Source organism: Pempheris klunzingeri, chromosome 15, assembly GCF_042242105.1.
Source record: "Pempheris klunzingeri isolate RE-2024b chromosome 15, fPemKlu1.hap1, whole genome shotgun sequence".
NCBI classification, from domain to species: domain Eukaryota; kingdom Metazoa; phylum Chordata; class Actinopteri; order Acropomatiformes; family Pempheridae; genus Pempheris; species Pempheris klunzingeri.
The window spans coordinates 3,061,160-3,082,904 of NC_092026.1; the positions used below are offsets into that span (position 1 = coordinate 3,061,160).

At 44.5% G+C, this 21,745-nt stretch overlaps 1 protein-coding gene across 1 annotated transcript in view; it reads right to left on the reverse strand.

The window, feature by feature from the left end:
- The window catches only part of tmtopsa (teleost multiple tissue opsin a), a 61,014-nt gene extending 48,785 nt beyond the window's left edge, over positions 1–12,229 (reverse strand). The window contains exons 1-2 of the mRNA XM_070845359.1: positions 11,857–12,229; positions 3,890–4,218 (exon numbers count right to left, since the gene is read on the reverse strand). Of these exons, the coding sequence (XP_070701460.1) occupies positions 3,890–4,218; positions 11,857–12,229 (702 nt within the window). The remainder of the gene's footprint in view (positions 1–3,889; positions 4,219–11,856) is intronic.
- Between the last annotated feature and the right edge of the window lie 9,516 nt (positions 12,230–21,745).

Consider the following 21,745-nt stretch of genomic DNA (forward strand, 5'->3'; position numbering starts at 1 on the left):
ACAACAGCTGTCTCTGGTTAAAGATCCTTTCCATAATGCTGTCAGACACTTGGAATAACAATCTGATCCCGTCAGCGGCTAAAACAAGCGCTTTTAATGGACGTGCTTTGATCAGACGCAATTGGCCAGAAGGATTACATTGCAGCCATTACAGCCCACTCGCCGCCTGGTCTCGGCTGAGACGATCTCCAAAATATAGGTATCCCTTAATATCATGACAAGATAAGACATTAACCTAAATCAAATTTGGAAACAGTTTTGAACTGATATTTGTAGGGCAAGAAAAATGTCTGCCACCTCTGATGCTTGGCTGTATAGCGAGTGAGGCACTGAATTCACATCAGCTTGGTCAAGTTTCTTTTATCTGTCCCAGCTGGTGTTATCTAATGTGACCTGACAGGAGAACTATAGCCTTTACTTTGCATAGCTTTGTCAGTGGGAGAAGAACAATGCTAAATAGCAGGGTGAGCTGATAAAGAATGTACATGTGAGGGTGGGAAAAGGGGACAAAGAAGCTGAGGCTGACGTATAATAGATATGTACAAGAAAGAGTTTGAAAGAAAGAAAAATAAAGGCAGACAAGGACAAAGAGAGAAAAAGAACTAAACACTATTACTTTCCCTCGCCTCCGTCTTCATCTGTACAAAGAAGTGTGTGTTGTCTGACGAGGAAAGACGGCAAATAGATGAAGTGTGAAAAGGGACAAAAGAAAAAAAGAACAAAGTGAGGGAAACTGATGCAAACTTATAAAGAGAGGTAGAAAATCTTACACAAGACCACGTCAAAGAAAGAAGGACCACACTGTTATTAGATTGTTATTCGTCTTTGCTCACAGTTGTGTCGGGGTTACACACAAGGCTGCCGAGCAGTTTATCGGAGAAGAAAGAGCAGAAGCATGCAAACACACACATAGCTCACTGTTTACCTGAGCAGGCATGATGCTCACAGAGTCTGAGTGAGATGTAGCCCTGGAAAAATTGCTCTGGGATCTGTTCTGTTCGGGGGGGGGGGCTACCCTGGAGAGAGAGAGAGCACTGCCTTCCACACTCTCTCACCTTTCACTCTTCCAGTCAGTCATGGTGGGGGGCAGCGTGTGACGAACCAAACATTGGTGACCTCATGCTACAGTACACAGCCATTTTAAAGGGGGGGGGACGAGGGCAAATCCCACAAAATAAATACTCCGTGAAAGAAAAACTCCACTCCTGATCAGTTCCTCCTCACCTCACAGCAGACAGCTTCTGCTGAATATTTAATGAACATAATCTGTGCCTGTATTCATTATGCATCTCAGAATGACTCAAAGGAATAACGGTGAAAGTGAATACTAAAAAAAATAGTATGCTGTACATAAACACTGGAATGCGGCCTAAACAGCACATGAATATATATCCTAAAGTGGTGGATAATTTGATTCAGCTGTGTGAGTCAACCATCTCCAATCGCATTCATTTTGCATGGGCTGTATTAGCACTGCCTCTTGCCTGTATTGGAGTTTATCTTCTCTTCTACTGTCCATTCAACTTTTGATTCAACATTCAACATCTTCTATTAACTTGTGCATCCTTACAGGTGGTGGGGGGGTGATTTAGTTAAGTAATGATCCACCGTGACACATTTCTTAATGTCATTTACATAAATGCAGGTTGTTTTTCCATAATCTCTAGTGGGGTAGTGGAAAGTATATGAATCTGAGGAGGTCTATGAGTGACCAAAGTTTTATTTATTACTGCAGAAGCTGTTGGTTGCGACTGACTAAGTCTTTTTGTTAGTTGATAAGCAGCTTTTCCTCCTAATCCCTTTGCAGGACCAAAAAAGTGAACAAGTTCCTACTTTGAGATGCTTGCTAAATATGAACCCTGGCTCAACTCATTCTCAACTTGAGACTGAATATTTAACACATCTATCCAGTCATTTGGGTTTTTTTTATGGAGATTTAGATAAACGTGTAAAGCAAATGGCGCGTGTGGTGTGACCAATAAAAATACAGCTTCGCTGACAAAGACGCATTGAATGGCTTTATGGAGTTAGAGTGACAGCACCGATGATGCTTTTAGTGTGATATAGCCACAGTTTACGATTCATAACCATGATTAGTGCAGCTATAAAGCAGCCAACATGTTATAAAGTCCAAAATCAGCGGCAAAAAAGTGCTCACAAAGCAGCTGCACGCTTTGGTTCAGTGGCTCACAGCATTGGGAGAAAAGTTGTTTAAACTGGCAAATGCTGGTTTTACAGTGAGACGTCAGCAGAATAACCAAGTGGGCTAAGCACTATAATCTTGTATAGGATAGATTTAGTTGCTCAACAAAAAAAGAGTGTTGAAGTGCAAATACTCAGCTCTAGGAATGATATTGAATCTGTGAGCTGTAATTCACTGCTAGAGTGACACAAAAGCAGGTCTCTATTTGACGAAAAGCTGAGAAATTCAATAAGCAATCAGATTTTATGACACGATACACTGCTACAATGTAGTCACAATGTACACTTCTATGTTTGAACTTCATTTTCATGGAAGATCTGCTTATTTCATAACCTTGGGCACGAACACTGGCCTGTAGATTGCAGGAGACAATATTGTAGTTTTGATGGCTGTATTTTTTGTTTAGTTTTTCATTTATTTATCCAGCATCTTTGTTAGACTTGAGTTTTAGTCTCGCTGTTGCTGAGTTGTTGATTGCAGCGAACACTGTAATATTATCATGGTGAGATTCTCAGCAGTAATGATGCCACCGTACCGTGTATGAACTTTATTTTTATTATAGCGTTGTCGTTATATTAGAAAACCTTTTGGACAAAATTTGACCTGTTTTTGGGGCAGCAGAAATGGCCATAAACACAACACTGACTTATTACAACAATTTAAGTTCATATGGCCAAGCTATTGCCATATTTACGCAGCAAACATGGAGCTAAGTTAGCGTTCATTCATATTGTGTCTCCGGCCACTTGATCATTCTAAGCCCAATATTAAATCTCCTTTTAGCTCTGTTTTGGTCTCCTCCAACTCCTGAGGGAAACATGTGGTTCTGCTCTTTTAGCTTCTAAATGCGCCACTACGTTCACCAGCAGATCGCTAACTTTGTCTGCAGTGTGAGTTATTTTGCTGATGACACCCGCCTGTTACTGCTGGAAGCTACATCCATGAGAGTGAACCAAAACAATACAGTTGTGGGCTGTAAAACTAAAACATTAGGCTGAAAGAGCCTAAAATGCCCGGTAGAACCAAGTGATAGTGTATAATACGTAGTATGGTGATGAATCTTTGTGTATGTGAAACATGCTGCTCCTACTGATGAACCCACATAATCTTTTGATTCATAGTTAATGAAAAATATTGATTTGACATTGAAGGTACGTTAACTTGTAAAATTAAAGGTGAAATGTTTCACATTTTAACCTCAATAAACATTTAAGATCATCACCATTAACATTGAGACCGTTCATTTATCTATTGTGTTTTGCTGTACTGTGGTTGGAGCTCATGAGGGAAGAGCAGGTTGTCTCCTAATCACACAGTGGTTTGATCCCCGGATCCTCCTGTTCACATGTCGCCATATAATTGCTGCCATTTATGCACCATTTCTTTATGGCATCCAGGTAGATTATCTGTAATGAGGCTGTAAATGAAAAAAGACGACTATATTTTCCTTTCTAATGTTCTGTGTCACTGTCTACTTACCTCGTCAGAATACTTATGAGCTGTTGCCAGCCCTTACTTATCTTTCTCTCTCCTTAAGTATCAGGGTTTATGGGATGTGGAAATGTGGTTTTAACTTTGAAAATCCCACCACAGGCCACCTTTAACATGGCAGCCAATGCTTAAGGGTGCAGCTAGGCTCATTTGTGCAATTAGTGGATAGACTTCCCCAACCCAGTATCGCCTCACCTGTCTGATGGCGCACAGCAGCTTTCCGTAGCAGAGCACGATCACGAGGAACGGCAAAATGAGGCAGAAGACGAACAGGCAGATGATGTAAGAAATGTTATTCGCCGTCTTGCCCGTCCAGTCGACGGAGCACGTGGTCCCGGGACCCTCCAGGCCGTAGCGGCTCCAGCCAAAGAGTGGTGGCACGGTCCAGATGAGGGAGTAGACCCAGGACAGGGTGATGCCCAGGCAGATCTTACAGTAGTTGGTGGAGTCCGCCTCAGTGGGGGTCATCATGGTGCTGTAGCGTTCATAGGAGAGGACGGCCAGGGAGATCAGGGACACGATGCCTACAGGGTGGACAGGGAACACACACGTATAGGTAACACGGCATGTAGAAACACAAGGAGTTAAATGCAACACACAAGCAAACATTACACTGTAGTCAGCATGTGCTGGTGTTTTCTTCCTTTTTATATCCTTTATTTCACATTTAATGGGGCCATCAAATAGAGAGCCTGCTAATGCACAGCCTGTCCAAATGTTCATCTACTGCGGAGAGGAAAACACGCACTGTCACTGATATAAAGCTTCATAGCTCTTTGTGAAATCAAAAGTGCAGCTCAAATGAGCTCTATGCTTTACCGCCTCAGAGGGGGTGGGTGGGTTACGATTTTAAAAAATATTAGCCGCCGTGAAATGTGCAGTGTAATAAAACTGCAGCAAATGCGGTAATGGAATCATCTAATATTTCAGTTCACATGTCAGCGCCTGCAGCAGATACACACCACTGTACATCATAAACAGTGGCTCTACCTGGAGAGGCTCTGCTTGACAGGGGCAATGCAGTGAAACACAACACACAAGGTTTCGAGAAGCTTTCTTATCTTTCTGTAACCGCTCAATAAACACACACACACACACACACACACAAATTATTTCGACATCTCTGTTTTTCTTTCACAGTATTGCAGAGGCGGAGCAGCAGGAGCCTGGAGCTCGGTGTTCACGCTGACCCCTCAGCCTGTTTATCCTGTTTGCTATTTGTTTTGAAGCCACTATGATCCACGGGGCCATCCTTCATGCCTATTGATTTTCATTGACATCGGAGTGGACCTGTACCGGCCGCTCCTTTAAGAAGGCGGTTCAGGCCTTTCACTGAGATGCCGACTCTCACTACGATGAATGAATGAAAGTAAAAAGCGAGGAGGGGAAGAAATGTTAGAGCCAGTAGAACAAGACGGAAACAGATTTTAGCTCTGTGATTCAAGATGCTGATTCGGCAGAACGTTTTAGCCTGTGTACACTCGCAGTGTGCAAATACTTTGACCACACTGCACAGCGTGTTGCACCCTTATGTTTCCCCTAGAAACATGTTGCTTTCCCTGCACAGACTGCTTAGCCCTAGGCTTTTGTCAGCTCTGTTACTGCATCATTACAAAGTCGAGACAGCCACAACCCACTTGTGTCCCTGTTTGATCTGGGCTCATTGACTCATAGCAAACAATCCCAGAATCCCCATATATTTTGACAAAACACACTTGTTCACACAACCCCCCCCGGTTGCAGCCTGATTTCTTCTGGCATGCAATTTTTCCTCTGTTAAACTTGCTTGCTGTCTGTTGACGTTGAAATGAAACAGGAGAACGATCTTCTCACAACAGGTGGACTGACTGAACTCGTCTTTAAGCCACACGTCATCAGTAAACACAACCTTGATAGCAGTAGCTTTTACTGCAGTACGTTTTAGATGCAGCACTTCTGTTGGATTTGTGATTAGTTTTGATTGGTTGATGAATTTATGCAGTTTATACCATGACCGTGGACAACACTGTTTTCTGCTGGGTGCTATCCTTTAGCTTGACCCAGCATCATTTAGGAAGTATGTTAAGCTTCAGGAATCCATAACCACAGCACTGCAGCTGCTGGTTAGCTGGTGAAATGGTCCAAATGATTGCATAAACACATTAAAAACAAACCTTTAAAAATGTACTTTTAAAAAGAGAATTATAAATCTATCCTTTATAGGCAAACATTGTTAGTTTCCCACGTTCTACCAGTGGAAGGACATGGGCAACTAACAGGGAGAACTGGGTACCTGGTTGCCTCTGAGAGCAAAAATACTGAGTTTGTAAATGCATAGATGAAGGGATGCTTTTCTGTGGTTTCTCGTAATGAACCAAGATGCATTCAAGAAGTTTATGTAGTTTACGAGCTCGGAGTCGAACATCACAGGCATAGACGAGAGACTAAAGAATACAGAGTAAAGCTTCCACATATATAGGGTGGACTTGACCTTTCCATGGACCGACCAGTCGTCCAGACAAAGTGGAGTCAGCAAGAGAGAATGCTGACTTAAGGGTAACATATATACCATCTATGACACATGTTCCTGCAACATGTTACATGAAAAAGACATGACAATAGACGAAGTAACCGTCTGTCACGTCTTGCCAATACCTTAACAGCTTAATAACGTCGGCGTTGGATCATCCCTGATCATACGAGTAAGATAATAGTCTCGTACATTTCACCCAGAAGGCAAAAACAAGCCACGACAACAGGAACTTGATTTCCCTCCATAAGTGAATTCTGTGAGGCTTTCCATCCCAAACCCCAGGTTGGGAACATGTCATGTAGCACGTCTTTGAGATGACAGACTGAGAGCATCTATAAATGCAATAAATGTAATGCCCATTAATCAGCTCTTAGTGAGGAGCCAAATCAAATCAAATTGCAAAAGCTAATTAGCAGCTCTGCTCCATGACTCACATACAGAGGCATCAAAACCTCATACTGGCAATCACCATGTTGCTGAGCCACTTCACTGTACAGCAATGATGTGCCCTCATGGGCTCATCAAAAGTGTGGAGCTGATTGTGATTTATCACTTTTAATACCAAAACATGATGATATCAGCAGATCCCCTCACGTCCACCCTGTCGCTCTCCCGTTACACAGTATATGAGTGACAAGGAAATCTTAATGCAAGGCAGCGCAATGTCACAGTGAAAGACACCCGTGGAACTTAGGATGCAACTTCACAGCATCCTGAAATCAAACGTCACCCTCCATCCATCTCCTACTCATCTGGCAGGATCAAAGACAGCAGCTGAATCTAATATTCCAAAATGAAACAGCTTATGATCTGATAATGTCTGAAATATAACAAAGGAGAGTCTTTGTTCCGCCGGCTCTGTGATGCTTCCACGCCGCATCCGTCGTGTTTGTCCGTTAGAAAGCATCGGTTTCTGTCTCACTTGTCTGATGCCACATATCCAGGAAAAGACACTTTGAATGAAAAACAAAGGATTGAACAAAGCTGTGTTTGCTCCATAAATCCCATCCCACTGTCTTTTCCCTCAGCCATCACAGGTGCACAGAACTACTGTGACACCGCTAACGGGTAGAAAAGATTGCAGATGTCTGGCGAACATTAAGGATGACTGCTTTGGCAAATCACTGCCTGTGTACAAAGATGATTATTCACACTAACGTCCAACTCAAACCAGACGCCCATCACCCACGATACATATTTTTGCTTCTGCTTGAATAGTCCCTAATCCACTATTTATTACACAAACTCATTAGCTGGCTCTCTCACTCTGACCTTTATGGCGAAGCGGCATTGTTCTGCTTTCTTTCTCCCTACTGAGACTTCATCTTACTGTCGTAGCAAATTACCATCACCCAGGTCAGGTGTTGCCTGTTCCTGCGTGATGCACATGTTTATGGATTTTCCTCTTCTCGGTGCATGTTCGTCCATTTCTGTTCCCCTTTCTGTGCTGGTTGGGGTGCGTGCAGTGGGGCAATCAGACTTCAGTATGCAGCGAATGGCCGAGCAGTGCAAGGTTAATCCAGTGACTGTGTGCAGAGTCCACTTGAGGCAGAAAGAGGCAGCCAACAGCATGCAGGAACACGCAGACCTGGTGTCACATAAAGACAGAGAAAAGTTTCTCTCCTGCTCGTCCGCAGTAATAACGGAGGACAATAAAAGTTCAGCAAGACAGAGAGGGGAATGCAAAGAGGTGGGCAGGAGAGGTGAAGCGGCTAAATGGGTACCAGGAGGCTGAAGGCAAAGGAGAAAGTACAGGGTGCGAGTGTGTGATCGCACACATGCAAGCGTCTCCACAAATTGCCTTCGCTTTGTGCTCTCGGCATTAAGTCAAAACAGTGGATCTTCAGTTGTTCAGTCACTCAAAAAAAGACATAATGGACTAATAGGAGACTGCGAGCAAAAAGTAGAAATCAATGTGAAGAGGGAGCAAGAATACGATGTTCTGACACCAAGCTAACAATGTCTTTTGTCATTGACGGTGATGCCCTCTAACTTGAAGGAACATCGATCATTCAGAAGAGCTTTATAGAGATTTGGTGAAGACAGACACAGTCACTTTGTCAAAGCTGCGCCCAGCATTATTCATCTAAACAATCAATTTCACTTTTCCTTTCTCTGACCCTCCCTCACTCTTTCTCTCACTCTGTTTTTATGAGCCCATTGAGGAATTACTCATCCATAACCAATGCAGGCTCTAATGATGTCTGCGAGCCATCTCTCTCTCTCTCTCTCTCTCTCTCTCCCACAAACATCCACTCTCCGTCTCTCTTCCTGCTCTGCTTTAGTTCGTGGAAGCCAAAGAGCTGTCAGACAGATTTTAATAAATTGGCTCCTTGTGGATGTCAGTGTTACGCTGAATCTTCAGATGGTGCTTAATCTCAGCATAACATGAGTTTTAGCGAGGCAATTGATACGATCGGGGTACGACCAGAATCCCAGAAATGTCGAAGGCTCGCTTTATTCACCACGATATGACTGAAATGAAGTAATGCTGTTTTGGAAATTGTCAACTTCTCCCAGAGGAAGTGGAAGTAGCACTTGGGTGTCTGTTTTCAATTTAAAAGTTTGACAGATTCAAGAGGCTCTTAACTAAATTGAATTTTCCTTTGCTTAAGTTAACTGTACCATATGAAAATTTTAGTGGTAGATGGAGAAAAGCAACAGGGCAGCCGGGTGACAAAAGTCAGGGAGGGAAAAGCTGCATTAATCTAACTCACTCACAGGGTAATGTGAGTTTCTTCCTCTGCTGCTACGTGGATGGATTACTTGATTGGCCTATCAGACACATGCTCAGAGGCCTAAGGGGTCTGAAGCCCCACTGTACTGTGAATTTACCACAAAGACATGCAAAATAACCACAAAGACGGGCAAAGAAGGAGATGCCAAATGACCAGAACTGTTGCAAAAAGACCACAAAGAGACACGACAACCACGCAGAGACATGAAGCAACCATGACACAACTTAATACCAAGAGTACGGCAGAGTTTCCGTCTCTCTGAGCCTGGCCGTCTTGCCCCTGTACAGTAGGTGAAGGGCCATTTGCATGTCTTTGCCCAGGGAGCCGACTGTCTTACAGTCTGTCCATGCTCTGTTGTCACGGTGCCAATGCTCTCAGGTCTCACGGGCTTTTTTTTTTTTTACTTCACTTCTTTCCACATTCGCTTCACATTAGTTGGACTCTCGAGCAGGCGGCCAAAAAGGAGATAATCCTCCTCTAGATAAGAACACATGGCTGAAATCTCCAACAGGTATCGGAAGCCCTGACATTTAGCTTGCGTGTCGGTGAGACGGTGGGTGTCTACCAATAGCTGTTCCACTTTTTAAAAAAGGCTTTAAACGCCATGAGATTAGACGCAGTGAAGTGAGCGAGAGGGAACCCTTTGTGCAAGATTTATGAGCCCTTTATACAAACTTCATCAGACTGAAGCTGCGGTCGCCGACTACAGATGTCCAGCGTGAAATGGACGGTTGTTAAAGGGAGGTGGAGGTCTCTTTCTGAAAAGCTCTAAATATTTCATCAAATGTTGCTTCTTTTTATCCCGTGGAAAGCCAGTCACAAAGTTGGAAAATGTTATATTCCGATGACCAATGATCATTTTTCAAAGAAGCTGACAAAGAATATGAAGGGTTATGATTAATTTATGTGGGCTGTATAGCCGGGGCGGGAAAAAAAGCAGCAAAGTAATGAAAACATGATAAATTATTAAAACTAGTGACAGTTGTCAGTTATAGTTTGACAGATAGAGCCACTTTTCAAAGTGAGTTTTTTTATGATATGCATATAGATTGAAGTTTCTGACTTCTGATCTTCGCTGCATCCAGCCGCCGTGCGTGATGCTCCGTATGAACAAGAGCAGGATTGCAAATGGTAAAATTACAGTATTTTTAAGGTCTGAAATGACTTAAAGCAACTACATCAAGTTTAAGTGGCAGGTTTTCAGATTAGAAACCTGCCATGAAGTATTCTGTGGAATATTCCCATGGATGGGACAGCATGAGAGACCTTTTATACAGTAATGTACAGCAGCGCAAAGAGTGGAGCAACATCTCAGGCTGCCTGTCTGGTTGGCTTGTAAGGCTTTTAAAGCAGTTAATGGGACTGAAGGCAACAAAGCCTCTTCGTTAAATAACTTTAAATAAGACCTCAGGCGAACCACCATCCTGACGATGGGAAGAACAGGAAGGGCATTTTTAATTCGAACGCTTTTCTGGACACACATTTTATCCAGTACATCTGAAGTTGTGATTGCTGCAAGGCTCCGAGGGAACTGGTTATTATCATGTTAGTTTAACACAAAACTCCTTATTTGCAACTTTAACACAGCTCCCCTTGGCCCATCCACAAAAAAAAAGAGCCCTAAGCTTTTCTTTGTTTGGCTCAGCATCCCAGCCTGGCCCGCTTCCAGGTGAGTCTGGGCTGACTACCTTATTCCCGGTTGCATCATTGTGCCCCCATTTGCATCGACATCAGCACTCCTGAGCAAAGGTGCACTCGGGTCCCCTTTCACGCTTCAGATTTCCCCGACATTATGCTGCAACAAATGCTGCTGATGCATCTGCCAGGGGCTGCCTGGACTCGGAGAGGGTCCCCACGGCCCACCGCAGACCTGCACAGGCAGCTCAATGAACAGCGATCAGGCTTCCCTCGCCTCAGGCGCAGCCACCCAACTATATGGTAACGAGCCTTTTGGCCCCTTTAATAGCAGGCTGCACAGTGCTTCACACACAGCAGCTGACAGCCCTGCCAGACAGGTTTTCAGAGCTCCTAATGACATTTAAACAAATGACCAAGTGTGTGTGAGGGAGCGCTTTAAGCACCAACTACTCCCTGAGCACCCAACATATCTAATGCCATGAAAATGTATGCACATGCAGCACATTTCAAGGGATTCAGGACTATCTGCCATGCAGCCAAAGCTGGAGATCACGACCAGTACCGCACTGTGTGTGTGTGTGTGTGTGTGTGTGTGTGTTAAAACAACTCACCCCCTGGACAGAACCTGCGCATCTGCATAAGGGAGCATGATAGCAGACGTGGACCCTAAAAGTCTACGATCCGCATCTGCCCGCACCGTATTACCTCCTATTATTTATCAGTAATGAGACAATCTGCAGCTTCACCAGGACTTTACCGACCTCTGCTGTGACGGACTGCGGGATGATCGCAGAGGAGAGAGAAGACACATAGTTAAACAATCACCTGGCCGAATAATTACAACGATCTCTTCTTTTTATCGAATTTAAGCAATGCCCCATTCCCACCCCCGTCCACACACACTGTTCAATTCACACTGGCTGCTCGGATTTTCGGGCTTTTCCCTCAAAGTTTCACGCGGCCACAAAGACGCACCGTGCTCACCGCGGCGCGTCACGAGGAGACACAATCAATCCAACATGTTTGGAGTGTTTTAAACATCCTCAGGTTCGACATCAGACACGAAGCCTCCAGATGAAAGCAACTAATCCACCAAACGCACCGGACGATGCTCCGGACCTCACACACACACACACACACACACACACACACACACACACACACACACGCAGCCAGATCTGAAACAAAGCCGCACGCAGAAGTCTACAGATGGAGATGAAACGCACAAACCAAACGCCCTTCCAGCCCAGCTCGGATTCCGCATGTGTACTCACCAAAGAGGGAGTTGGCGAAGCCGTACCACACGCAGCCCCCTTCCCCTATGAGCCACCGTCCCTGCGTGCTGGCCGCGAAGCTGAACGGAGTCCCCAGTACGCACACCAGCAGGTCGCTGATGGAAATGTTAATCAGGAGCAGGTTGATGGGAGACCGCAGCATCTTGTAGCGGCAGAACAGCGCGATCACCAGCAGGTTGTTCAGGAGTCCGAAAGTGCCGATGAAGCCCAGGCACACAGCCACGACCAGGTTCCCCGTCGGGGTGAGGGTGCCTCGGTGTGAGCCTCCACCCGGGTGCCCTTCCCCGGCTCCGGCGCACAGAGCGCTGTTGACCCCTGCGCAGCCGCTCAGGCTCACGTTGGACACGATCATCATGTCACGGCGGTGGCACACTGGGCGGCCACTGTGTGCTCAGCGGCAGCTAATATGTTGTTGGCATTTATTTATTTCTCCTGTGTGTGTGTGGAAAGAAAGAAAAAAAAAAAAAAAAGATATGTAGACAAGCTTTAGCCTGCGGCACTTGTTGCTGTGAAAGAAATGGCAAGTGGAAAAAGTAGAGCCAAACAGAAGTGTGGGACTATAAAAAGTTTGTTTGTTGGGGGTGGCAGAACTTTGTGTCTCAGTTCTGGGGGAGGGAGGGTTGTTCGGAAATGGGAAGAAAAAAAAAAAAAAAAAAGTTTGATCAGTCTTTGCTCCACCGTGTGGCAGCCTATGACGCACACTCTTCCCAGAGAAGCTCCTGTCTCTCACACGGACACATTCCCATCTCTGTCCCTGTTTAAATCACCGTTGCCCGCTCTCCTGGAGCTGACGTCTGGGAGGAGGAAGAGGGGAGGAGGGCAGGGAGGGAGGAGGGGAGGGGAGGGGCGGGGGAGGCGGATCACGCTGCTGGTTCAGCATGGGCATCCAATCACCATCACCATGTGGCTCGAACGCGGTGCTGCGCTAGAGTGAAGCCGCGGTGCTCAGAGCTCCATTCAAACCACCACCACCACCACCACCACCACCAAAAGTGCGCCTCGGAGTCGCAGGAGCTGTTCTCTCCCTCCTGGTGCTGCTCCAGCGGCCGCTGAGCACGTACGGCTGCTCGGAGCTGTGCGTGGTGCTGAACGCGCTCTCTGCGGAGCGCCTCCACTGATCGACCGCCTCTCCTGCTCTGCCCTGCATTTTAATAGCAGCTTTTGAAGTAAAAAAAGAAGAAAGATTTAAGAGTACTAAGCAGTGAGCATTTATTTCTTTGATGCAGGTCATAAATGTGGCATTAAAATATGAGCTGGGCACCGTTTGCTATACTAATGACAACTAAGTGTAATTTATAAAAATGCATGAGGTGAGTTAATGATGCCCTGAGGTCAGACTAGCCAAGAAACGCCTCTGAGTCTTACTTTTAACTTTATTTTATGATGATGAAGGACTTTGTCCATTATGTTGGCACACAGACGTCTTTAAGTTAAGCACAATGGGATGAGGGGCCGACTCATTGCCAAGACTGAGCCGCACACAATAAGCTGAATCACTCCCAGCTTCAAAGGTGAGATTTCTGGGTGTCGCAACTCGGTTGTGGTTAAACCCAGGAGATGTGACGAGGCCACTTGGGGTGACTTTTAGTGCAGCAGAAGTAAACCCTGCACGACTCGGGGCTGTCACAGATATCCACGTGCTGGGTTTTTTGGCATGTAAGTGGCTTTTCTCCACGGAGGAAATCAATTTAAGCAGATTTGCTATTGTCCAATGGGTCATTTTCTCTTCCGCTCTGGTTGATTCTATCTGTGAAATCTAATCATCATTTTTCCATCTGTCAGCACTGAAAACATACTCCAGAGATGGCAGTTTCAGACTGTAATAATGAGAAGCAGCGAATTGTTTAAAACACGATGAGCGTCAGGCGTCTACCCTCGCCGTGTCCGTTCACTCTCCACAGGCTGAGGCGAGCAGCAGTCCTTGTTTGCAGATAACACGCTCCCCTCTGAGGGCGAGGAACATAATCTGGACCAACGACCCAGTGCACCGCAGTAAACTCTTGTCTCTCACCTACTTTACAAGACAAGTTAAGAGATACTAAATACTTTTAATTCTGCCTAAAGAACATTACGTCCTGATGTAGTCAGCCAGTAAATCAGGAGTATTGTGTTCAGCTTTTATTGCAAAATAACAGTAAGCATCAAAAGGTGTCCTAATTACTTCCTAAGAGAACAGTTTGCATCTGACAGCAGGTAGCAGAGAAGTTCAAGTCTCTCTTAGATGCCTCCTGTACAGTGTGTGTGTGTGTGTGTGTGTGTGTGTGTACAACACGGCAATACGATCCATCAAAAAAGTCGAGCACACGCTCAAAATGTCAGCAATCGGTTGGTAATTAGCAGTAAATACTAGCGGTCAAACACTGGCATTTGGTGCTAAAGCAGTGTTCTTAATTATGCGGGTAAAACTGTGCCCTCTGCTACACGTGGTGGGAAGTTAGAGAGTCGAGTGGGAAGGTTTCCCTTCCTCCAAGTCCCTTCCCACCAAATAAGCCCCCCTGTTGCACTGGACCGTGGTAATTACCCGTGAAAACTATACATTGACATTTACTCTGACACCCTCCTCGTATACGGTCCCACCTGTAATTGGGTTGAATTAAGACACTTGGGTTCTGTTGTGAATACCACCCCCCATTTAATCATCTCAGTGGGAGCCGGAGTCGGCAGTTGGTATTTCGTTGGATTTCTAGGTCAGCGTGGCGGCTGGGGAGATGTTCAGGAAGATAAAGTACAAATGCGGTTAGAGGGTCAATGGAGAGAATCTTACATGTTATGTGTAAATCAGGGAAACGGTGCAGCTGTTTTAAGGTTAGTATCTCATGTCTGTGATTTGTTGTGAATTGTTGTTTTCATATAATCCTATTCGGTCTTCGTTATATTATCCTGAAGAGCTCAAGTATTTAATCTCTTAACCTCAATAGGATACGGATAAAATGTTACGTTTGTTAATAACCTGCATGATTATAAAGTGGAAGGCGTTTGTTCCCTTTCAGGGCTGCAGGTCCAAACTACCTGCAGTCAGCCTGGTTCTTCCTGCCCAGAGCCCAGTCTGGCTCACAGGATGTAGATCCTCGTATAAAACCTCCCGTCAGTCGACTATTTCTGAGTCCCCGTTCAGCTGCGCCTGTCACCATGTCACCAAGTCCCTTTACTGAGCTAAACAAAGCTGTGTAATGTTATTAAACCAATATCAGAGAAGCCGATCGGTCCGGTCAGTGTCAGCGACGCACGCTAAAAGATCCAAAATCAACTCCGACGGTCAACATCAGGTGTGAGCGTCGAGCTAGAAGGACTCTGGGCTTTTCCAGCATGCGTTCACAAGTTGTTGTTGTTGTCTGTTCGCTTCACATGAGCCTCTGAGGTGTAATAAGGTTTTGCAAGAGCTGCACACAGCTGTGAAACAGTCTGTGGATAAACAAGCACAGCGAGGTCCCTCAGAGCTGAAGTGCAGGCCAGGTGCATCTCCAGGGCACCGATGATCGAGCTGTGTTTGCAGTTTTTATCGCTGGGAGTCATATCATGTAGTCGACATACGTCTTTTATGGGCTGTTTTCTCTTTTGCAGGGATTTAGCAGCGTTTATTTCCAGGGCTCCTCTTCCCACATCGTGCAGATGTTCCACCAAAACAATTCCCCCCCAACACAGACACTGTTTTGCAAGATCAATATATCTTTAACCTGGGCTCAGTCAGTCTCACAGACACGACGTGTGGACAGAGAGATCCCATCAGTAGACACTAAGACCACTGCTCAACCAGTTGTGTCATTGAAGTACATTATGTTACAGTCAGCATACAGCAACTATGGCGAACCTCGGGGCAGAGCAGCTGTTCATTTTTACCAAACAGAGATTTTCACTAATTTTAATGATCCCAGGTGACTTCATGGCTGATGCAGCACTTTTGTTTAACAGAATTAGCTATTAAGACATTTAGACTTCAGGTGATGTTGTTTTTAATGGCACTGTGCTGTAGTTTTTGGGAAATGCACTCTTAATTTAGGTTTCATATCTTTTTATGTTTCCATGAACCTTTGTTTTCTTCTCTCTTCCAGACGGTCTCAGTATCAGGCCAGGGATCAGACCATTTGATTTGTTTATCCTCCCTCGCAGAAAGAATTTGGTGGCCTTGGTGCATTGTGTGCGTCGACATAATGTTGGCCTCCCGGGGGTGTTAACTCAAGGTAAAGTGTCACCAGGTATTGCTGCCCTGCATTTAAATATTGTGTAGTGTATACAGTAGATCTTTGTATGCGAGCCATCCAACCCCTGTCATATTGTCAGAGACAGAAATCACAATGGCATCTCTCGGAGTCAAGAATAGAATAGGAAGGTGTGTGTGTGGGGGTGTGTGGGGGTGCTGCTGTGTTAAAGAATCAGCCACAGCTGGTACACAAATGTTTTAGTTTCACATTATTCTCCAGTGAGAGTTTATTTTAAACCCCCATCACATCGGCATTTTGTTCCACCTTTCCCCCTGTGCTCCGCTCTCGCCCTCTTATTCCCTCTATCTTTCCCCCCACTCCTCCTCCGGCTCCCCCTCCATCACCGCTGCCCTCCCCTCTGACACTGACCTTGGGAGAGTGACCACCGCTGCTCTGCAACTTAATATACCCGCGGCTTTAAGGAAAGCTCAGATGAGGTGCGGTGCCATGGATCATATAGATTTATTGTGTGCAGGTTTAATACACGGATCCGCCACATTCCCTAGTTTATCTGGACACGTGTGTCACTCGAGCCCCATGCTTTTTAATGCTTGACACACAGCCTGTCATGACATGATACAGGAGAGGAGAATATATCTTGGGTGATGGGTGGGAGAGGTGTGGAGAGGAAGAGCCGTGTGAGAGACAATTCATGATGCAATACAGCACCTGGTGGCAGACTGACAGGTGTCAAATCAAGTGCATGTGCCTGCACCTCGGCTCCCAAATGAACACTGTGGAGTTTTACCAGTCTTACCACCAGTTTCCCTGCAGAGCAGTGGTTTCACAGCGGAAAGTTCATTCTCGTCTTTGGAGAGAATAATTTCACCTTAAAAACTAAAGCAATGAGCTGAAAGAGGGTAAACACTCCATAGAGCCGAGGCGAATGATTATAAAAATAATGGTTAGTGCAGCTCTGAGGACAAAGATGCAAACTCTTTGCTGCTTGCATCTCTTTAGGTCAATTGATATTTGTTCAAATCAATGGCAATTATTGCCCTCTTTTTCATTACAGCCTCACACGGCTCGAGATTGTATCCGTTAGGGAAGACAAGGACATACAGCATATAAGCTTCTACGTTATTGGTTTTCTTTATAGTCTCATAGATTTTCCAACAGAGTTAGTGGAGCCACTCCGCAGAGCGCTGAGGGAGGCACAAGGAAACATGTCACATATAAACGCAGGGCAAAAATAATAGTTAAACAGGGCGCTGACCCTTTCCTCTTGCCATTAAAGTGCATCTCACTCCCTCGTGTGAAAACTGTCCAGACATGTTCACACCTGCCAGAGGCGTAAACCCTTGAGGGGCAGCCAACAGGCTGATATTCAGACAGTGCAAACAAGTGACACTGACTCTACGCTCCATCCCAAACTAGTTCTATCAACTCCTGCAGCAAAAGCCACTATTGTTTGTACAGTGGTGTGGCGAGTGCACTGTAGGAGGTGGGATGTACCTTATGTTTTACATTTCAGTTTTAGACGAGGTTAAAGTGCTCATGATTTATTTTATGTCTGTGTTTCAACATTGGAGACCCCTTAAAGAGTAAAGCTCAAAAAGACATTTAACATTTAACATGTACAGACGGGTCATCATTGTGGATTCCCCAGATAGCACAAAACTGGCTGGAGTCTTGATTAAATTAGCTTGATTGCTTTTAAATTGTTTTCGTCCAAATAAATCTTAAAGTGTGACAGGATCAGCATACTCCCCCCCCCAGTGTTTGTCCTCCCTGCAATTTGGTGTACAAATGACTGCAGCAGTCAGAATGAGAGCCGCTTTCAGGGCATCATGAATAATGAAGTGGTTCTATCACACATATACATCAGCGGAAACATTGATCAGCTTCTCTTCACCTATAAACACCTTGCTGTGTTTATTGATGGAGTGGGTTCAGGTGGAGTGGCTCATCCACTAATCACAGGGTTGGCGGTTCGTTCCCCCACAGCTCCTCCTCTCCCCACGTCCAAGTGTCCTTGAGCACTGACCCAGGCTGCTCACCGTGGTCACCCCAGTGCTGTGCATGGTGTGCAGGGGGGAATGGATGAATGGCAGTTGTAAATGTGCTTTGGTTGAAGGTGCTGTGAACAGAGTCGATACTGGGAAACAAACATAGGACACTTTTCTAATGGACAATCTGGGCAATTTGTTGCAAATGATTATACAGTTAAATGTTAAAGGTTTCGTTTTGATGGAGCCCCCAAATAATGTGATTGGGATCAAGGATTCTGCTTGAGAGAGCTAATTCAATACACAGTTATGAATGCAGTGCCTGAAAGGTACTAGTCAGCTGTTAGCCAAAGAGGTGGCGCATGACCTGGTGAAACAGCTGATGCTGCCCAACTGATGTTAGCGTGATATCAGCGCTCCTTTAGAAGACAGTGGACTGAAAGATTACAACTGCAGCTTTCTGTTGAAGTCCATGCTGGGTGGAGGTTGGACTGAAAGAGAGAGAGAGAGAAAACAAACAGCAACTATAGTACTGACGATAGGAATGTAACTAATAATAATTAGCAATATGATAACGTGACAATAGTTAATATATGAATAATAATAGCACATGAAGCCAGAACACCAGGACCAGGAGAAAATTCAAAATTTAATGGTGTCCATGACGGGACACAACAGTCACACTGCAGATGACAAGCTGGCAGCTTCAGTAGTGGACGCCACCGGCAGAGTTGCTCGAGGCGTCAGGGAGATGATGAGGCAGGACCATGGGACCATCTCCCTGGAGCCTCCAGGCTCCTGCCCCCGCTGGCTGCCTATAGCTCTGTTGCTCTGCTGGAGTTTTCCCCTGCATCTGTCAGAAATAGGCAGCTATCACTGTTATTTGTGATTGCGTTGATTAAATTGCAAACTTATTCCACATATTTATCAGGGAAAGGTGGGGGGGTGGGTGCTTTAGGTTATAAATCCATGAGGTTATTGATACAGATTAGCTCCAAGTGTGACTATAGAGGAGCAGAAGCTCTTGTTGTCCGTGGAGAAATGCAGCCAGACTGCTGCTCGCTGAGAATTGACAAAACCCCGGAGCAAAGATGAAACACAAACTATAGCTCTGAAATAACAGGATTTTTCCTTATTACTGGTTGATGTTTCTCAGCCATAGTGTTTGCCAAAAGCTGCTCCTGAATCTGCAGCTGAACATATTGAGCTTGACCGGGGGAGAGTGTGCATGAGCAGTGATTGACCCACAGTTAGAGACTCCTCCTCCTCTGATTGGTTGTTTTCCTTCAGGCACGGTGGATTCTTGCAAATGACTTCAGGATCACCAGGAGGAACCAAAGGAGGCTGGTTTTTCCCAGATGATCCGTCTCATGTCCTACCGTCAGGATACAGCCACAGTTTGAGCTAATACGACAGAGATATTTTTATAAAAGTCACCAAGCGAACCCTTTATGCCACTGCTCAACAACCACTATGTGGACTTAATTATTTTAACACCGTCTGATTTAGATCTTTTAATGAAGCCATTTAAACATTTCAGCTGCTCTGCTGGTGTGGCACAGTGTGATAAATGCATGTTTTAGAAGTTTAATCTTTGGGAGTTTAACTTTAACTTTATTTTTAATGCTGTTGTTGTGTTGTTCCTTATTTAAACTCCTGCTTAAACAAACAAGATCTATTGGATCGATTTAAATCCAATGTCCCCCCAAGTGCCAATTGCTTCCCTTCATTCTTGGAGTTGTTTAGTGATCATTATCAGAGTTACTGATTTCATTTGTGCATTGACTGTTGTTGACAGAGGCGTGTAATTTATGGAAGAAAAGCTAGTTTTACTTTATAGTTCATACAAACTAGGGATGGATGATATATCAAATATATTCAGTGTATTTGAATATATTTGAATATACATTAATGTGGGATATGGCAGATGGCCATGTAGTCATATTTGAGTTTTCAGTGTTTCGACTGGAAAGATAAAAAAAGAAGAAATGTGATCGTGGTTGTTTCTCTACTTGTGGCCTCCAGCTCTGCAGCTCTAATCCATATTTCCGAGACCTCATTGAGCCCATTGTAATTGCTTTTAGCCTAACTAACTATCTTTTCTTGTGTGGACTAGCTCTGCTGTGAGGTACACCTGACAATAATAATCAGATGGCATTGTGTGTCACAGACACTTCTTCAATAGCATGCAATAGCAGTGTTTGATGCCTTAACATACAGACGACCAGGAAAACTCAGAATGAATCGGGTTGCATAAACACACCCAAATTATAACCCCCCCCCCACCACCACCCACCCCTGGCTCATAAACAGCCAATAATTTAACAGGCTTGTTGTTCAGTTGTGCCGTTGTCATGTGTAACAACAGGAACATCAGGGGAGTGAGAAAATGAGGTCAGAAGGTGAGGAAACTGTTAAATCAGCTCTCCAGTATGGAGCAACATTATTCCAAACCTTCACCGTCTTCAGGTTCCGCACAAAGAAGCAGACGGCCGTGTTTTGTGAATGGACACATAAAACAGAACTGTTTTGTACATGGGGAATATAATGCACGTTATGGTTCGACCACTCTGACTTTTATTATACTATTACTATTATACGTCAGCCTGAGCTTATCTATACACTTGATAATATAAAGTAATATAACCACAGCGAATAGTATGAACTTTTCTGTTGTGCCAGTACCGCTCACACACCTCATTATCATTACAATGTTTGGCCTACTTCAGCCTAGAACTGGGGATCTCTGACTCTGGTCTAGTAATGCTGATATAATTGATACGCAGGGTGTATTAATCATATCGGTGGCGTCTGTCAACACTGCTGAACCAGATAGTAAGATCAGTAAACAACATGTCTTCCTGCTAAAACATAATCAAATACACTTGTCAAACGGAGGGAGTTAGAAAAACAGACCTGTCTCTAATATAAGCCTGCTGCAAAATAAAGGCATAGCAGTCTATGTCTTCTGGCCTCGGCCACTTTTTGATCATTCTGGTATGTTATTTTAGAGAAAATATATCCATGTACACGTATATATGCAGAGATGTATTGTTCATAAGCCATATCACCCAGCCCTGCCACAAACCAAGCATTTTAACTCAGGATCAAGATCCTAGTTGCTGAAAAATGAGCTCTGGGAATGAAACTATCTATTGCTAACTATCACTAACTAACTATTACTAAGCAAAAACCTACTTCAGTGTAAGTGGAGGTGTTAATTTACTCTTTAAATAGCCTCCTGTACCCATATCAATCATTGATCCGTATTCCATAATTCCTCTAGGAAATACCCTGGATGGCTTGTGGGTTTACAGGCACAGCCACATTTATATTCATAATGACATGAGCATGTTTGTCTCCAGGCTATTAACCAATGTCTTTTTGATTGCTGGAAGAAACCTCATCAAGTCAAGGACAATATTTACTCTACACAGAGAGTCGGAGCGGAGGTTTGCACCCAGGACCTGACTGCTGAGCGATTCTGCTGACCTCAACGTAACAATATGGTCAAATGAATCATTACAGTAAAAAAAAAAAAAGGGCTTAATTTCATGTTCCAGCCATTTAAAATAGACAAAGTTTTTCTGAATTGCCTCATTATTGATTTTTACAGCATTATTCTGGCAGCGGTCCAGTGGATCCAAGACTGAGCCAAGAATGAATGACACTTTGAAAAACAAACCATACTGTAGACTATTTCTTTTTGAAAAATCACGA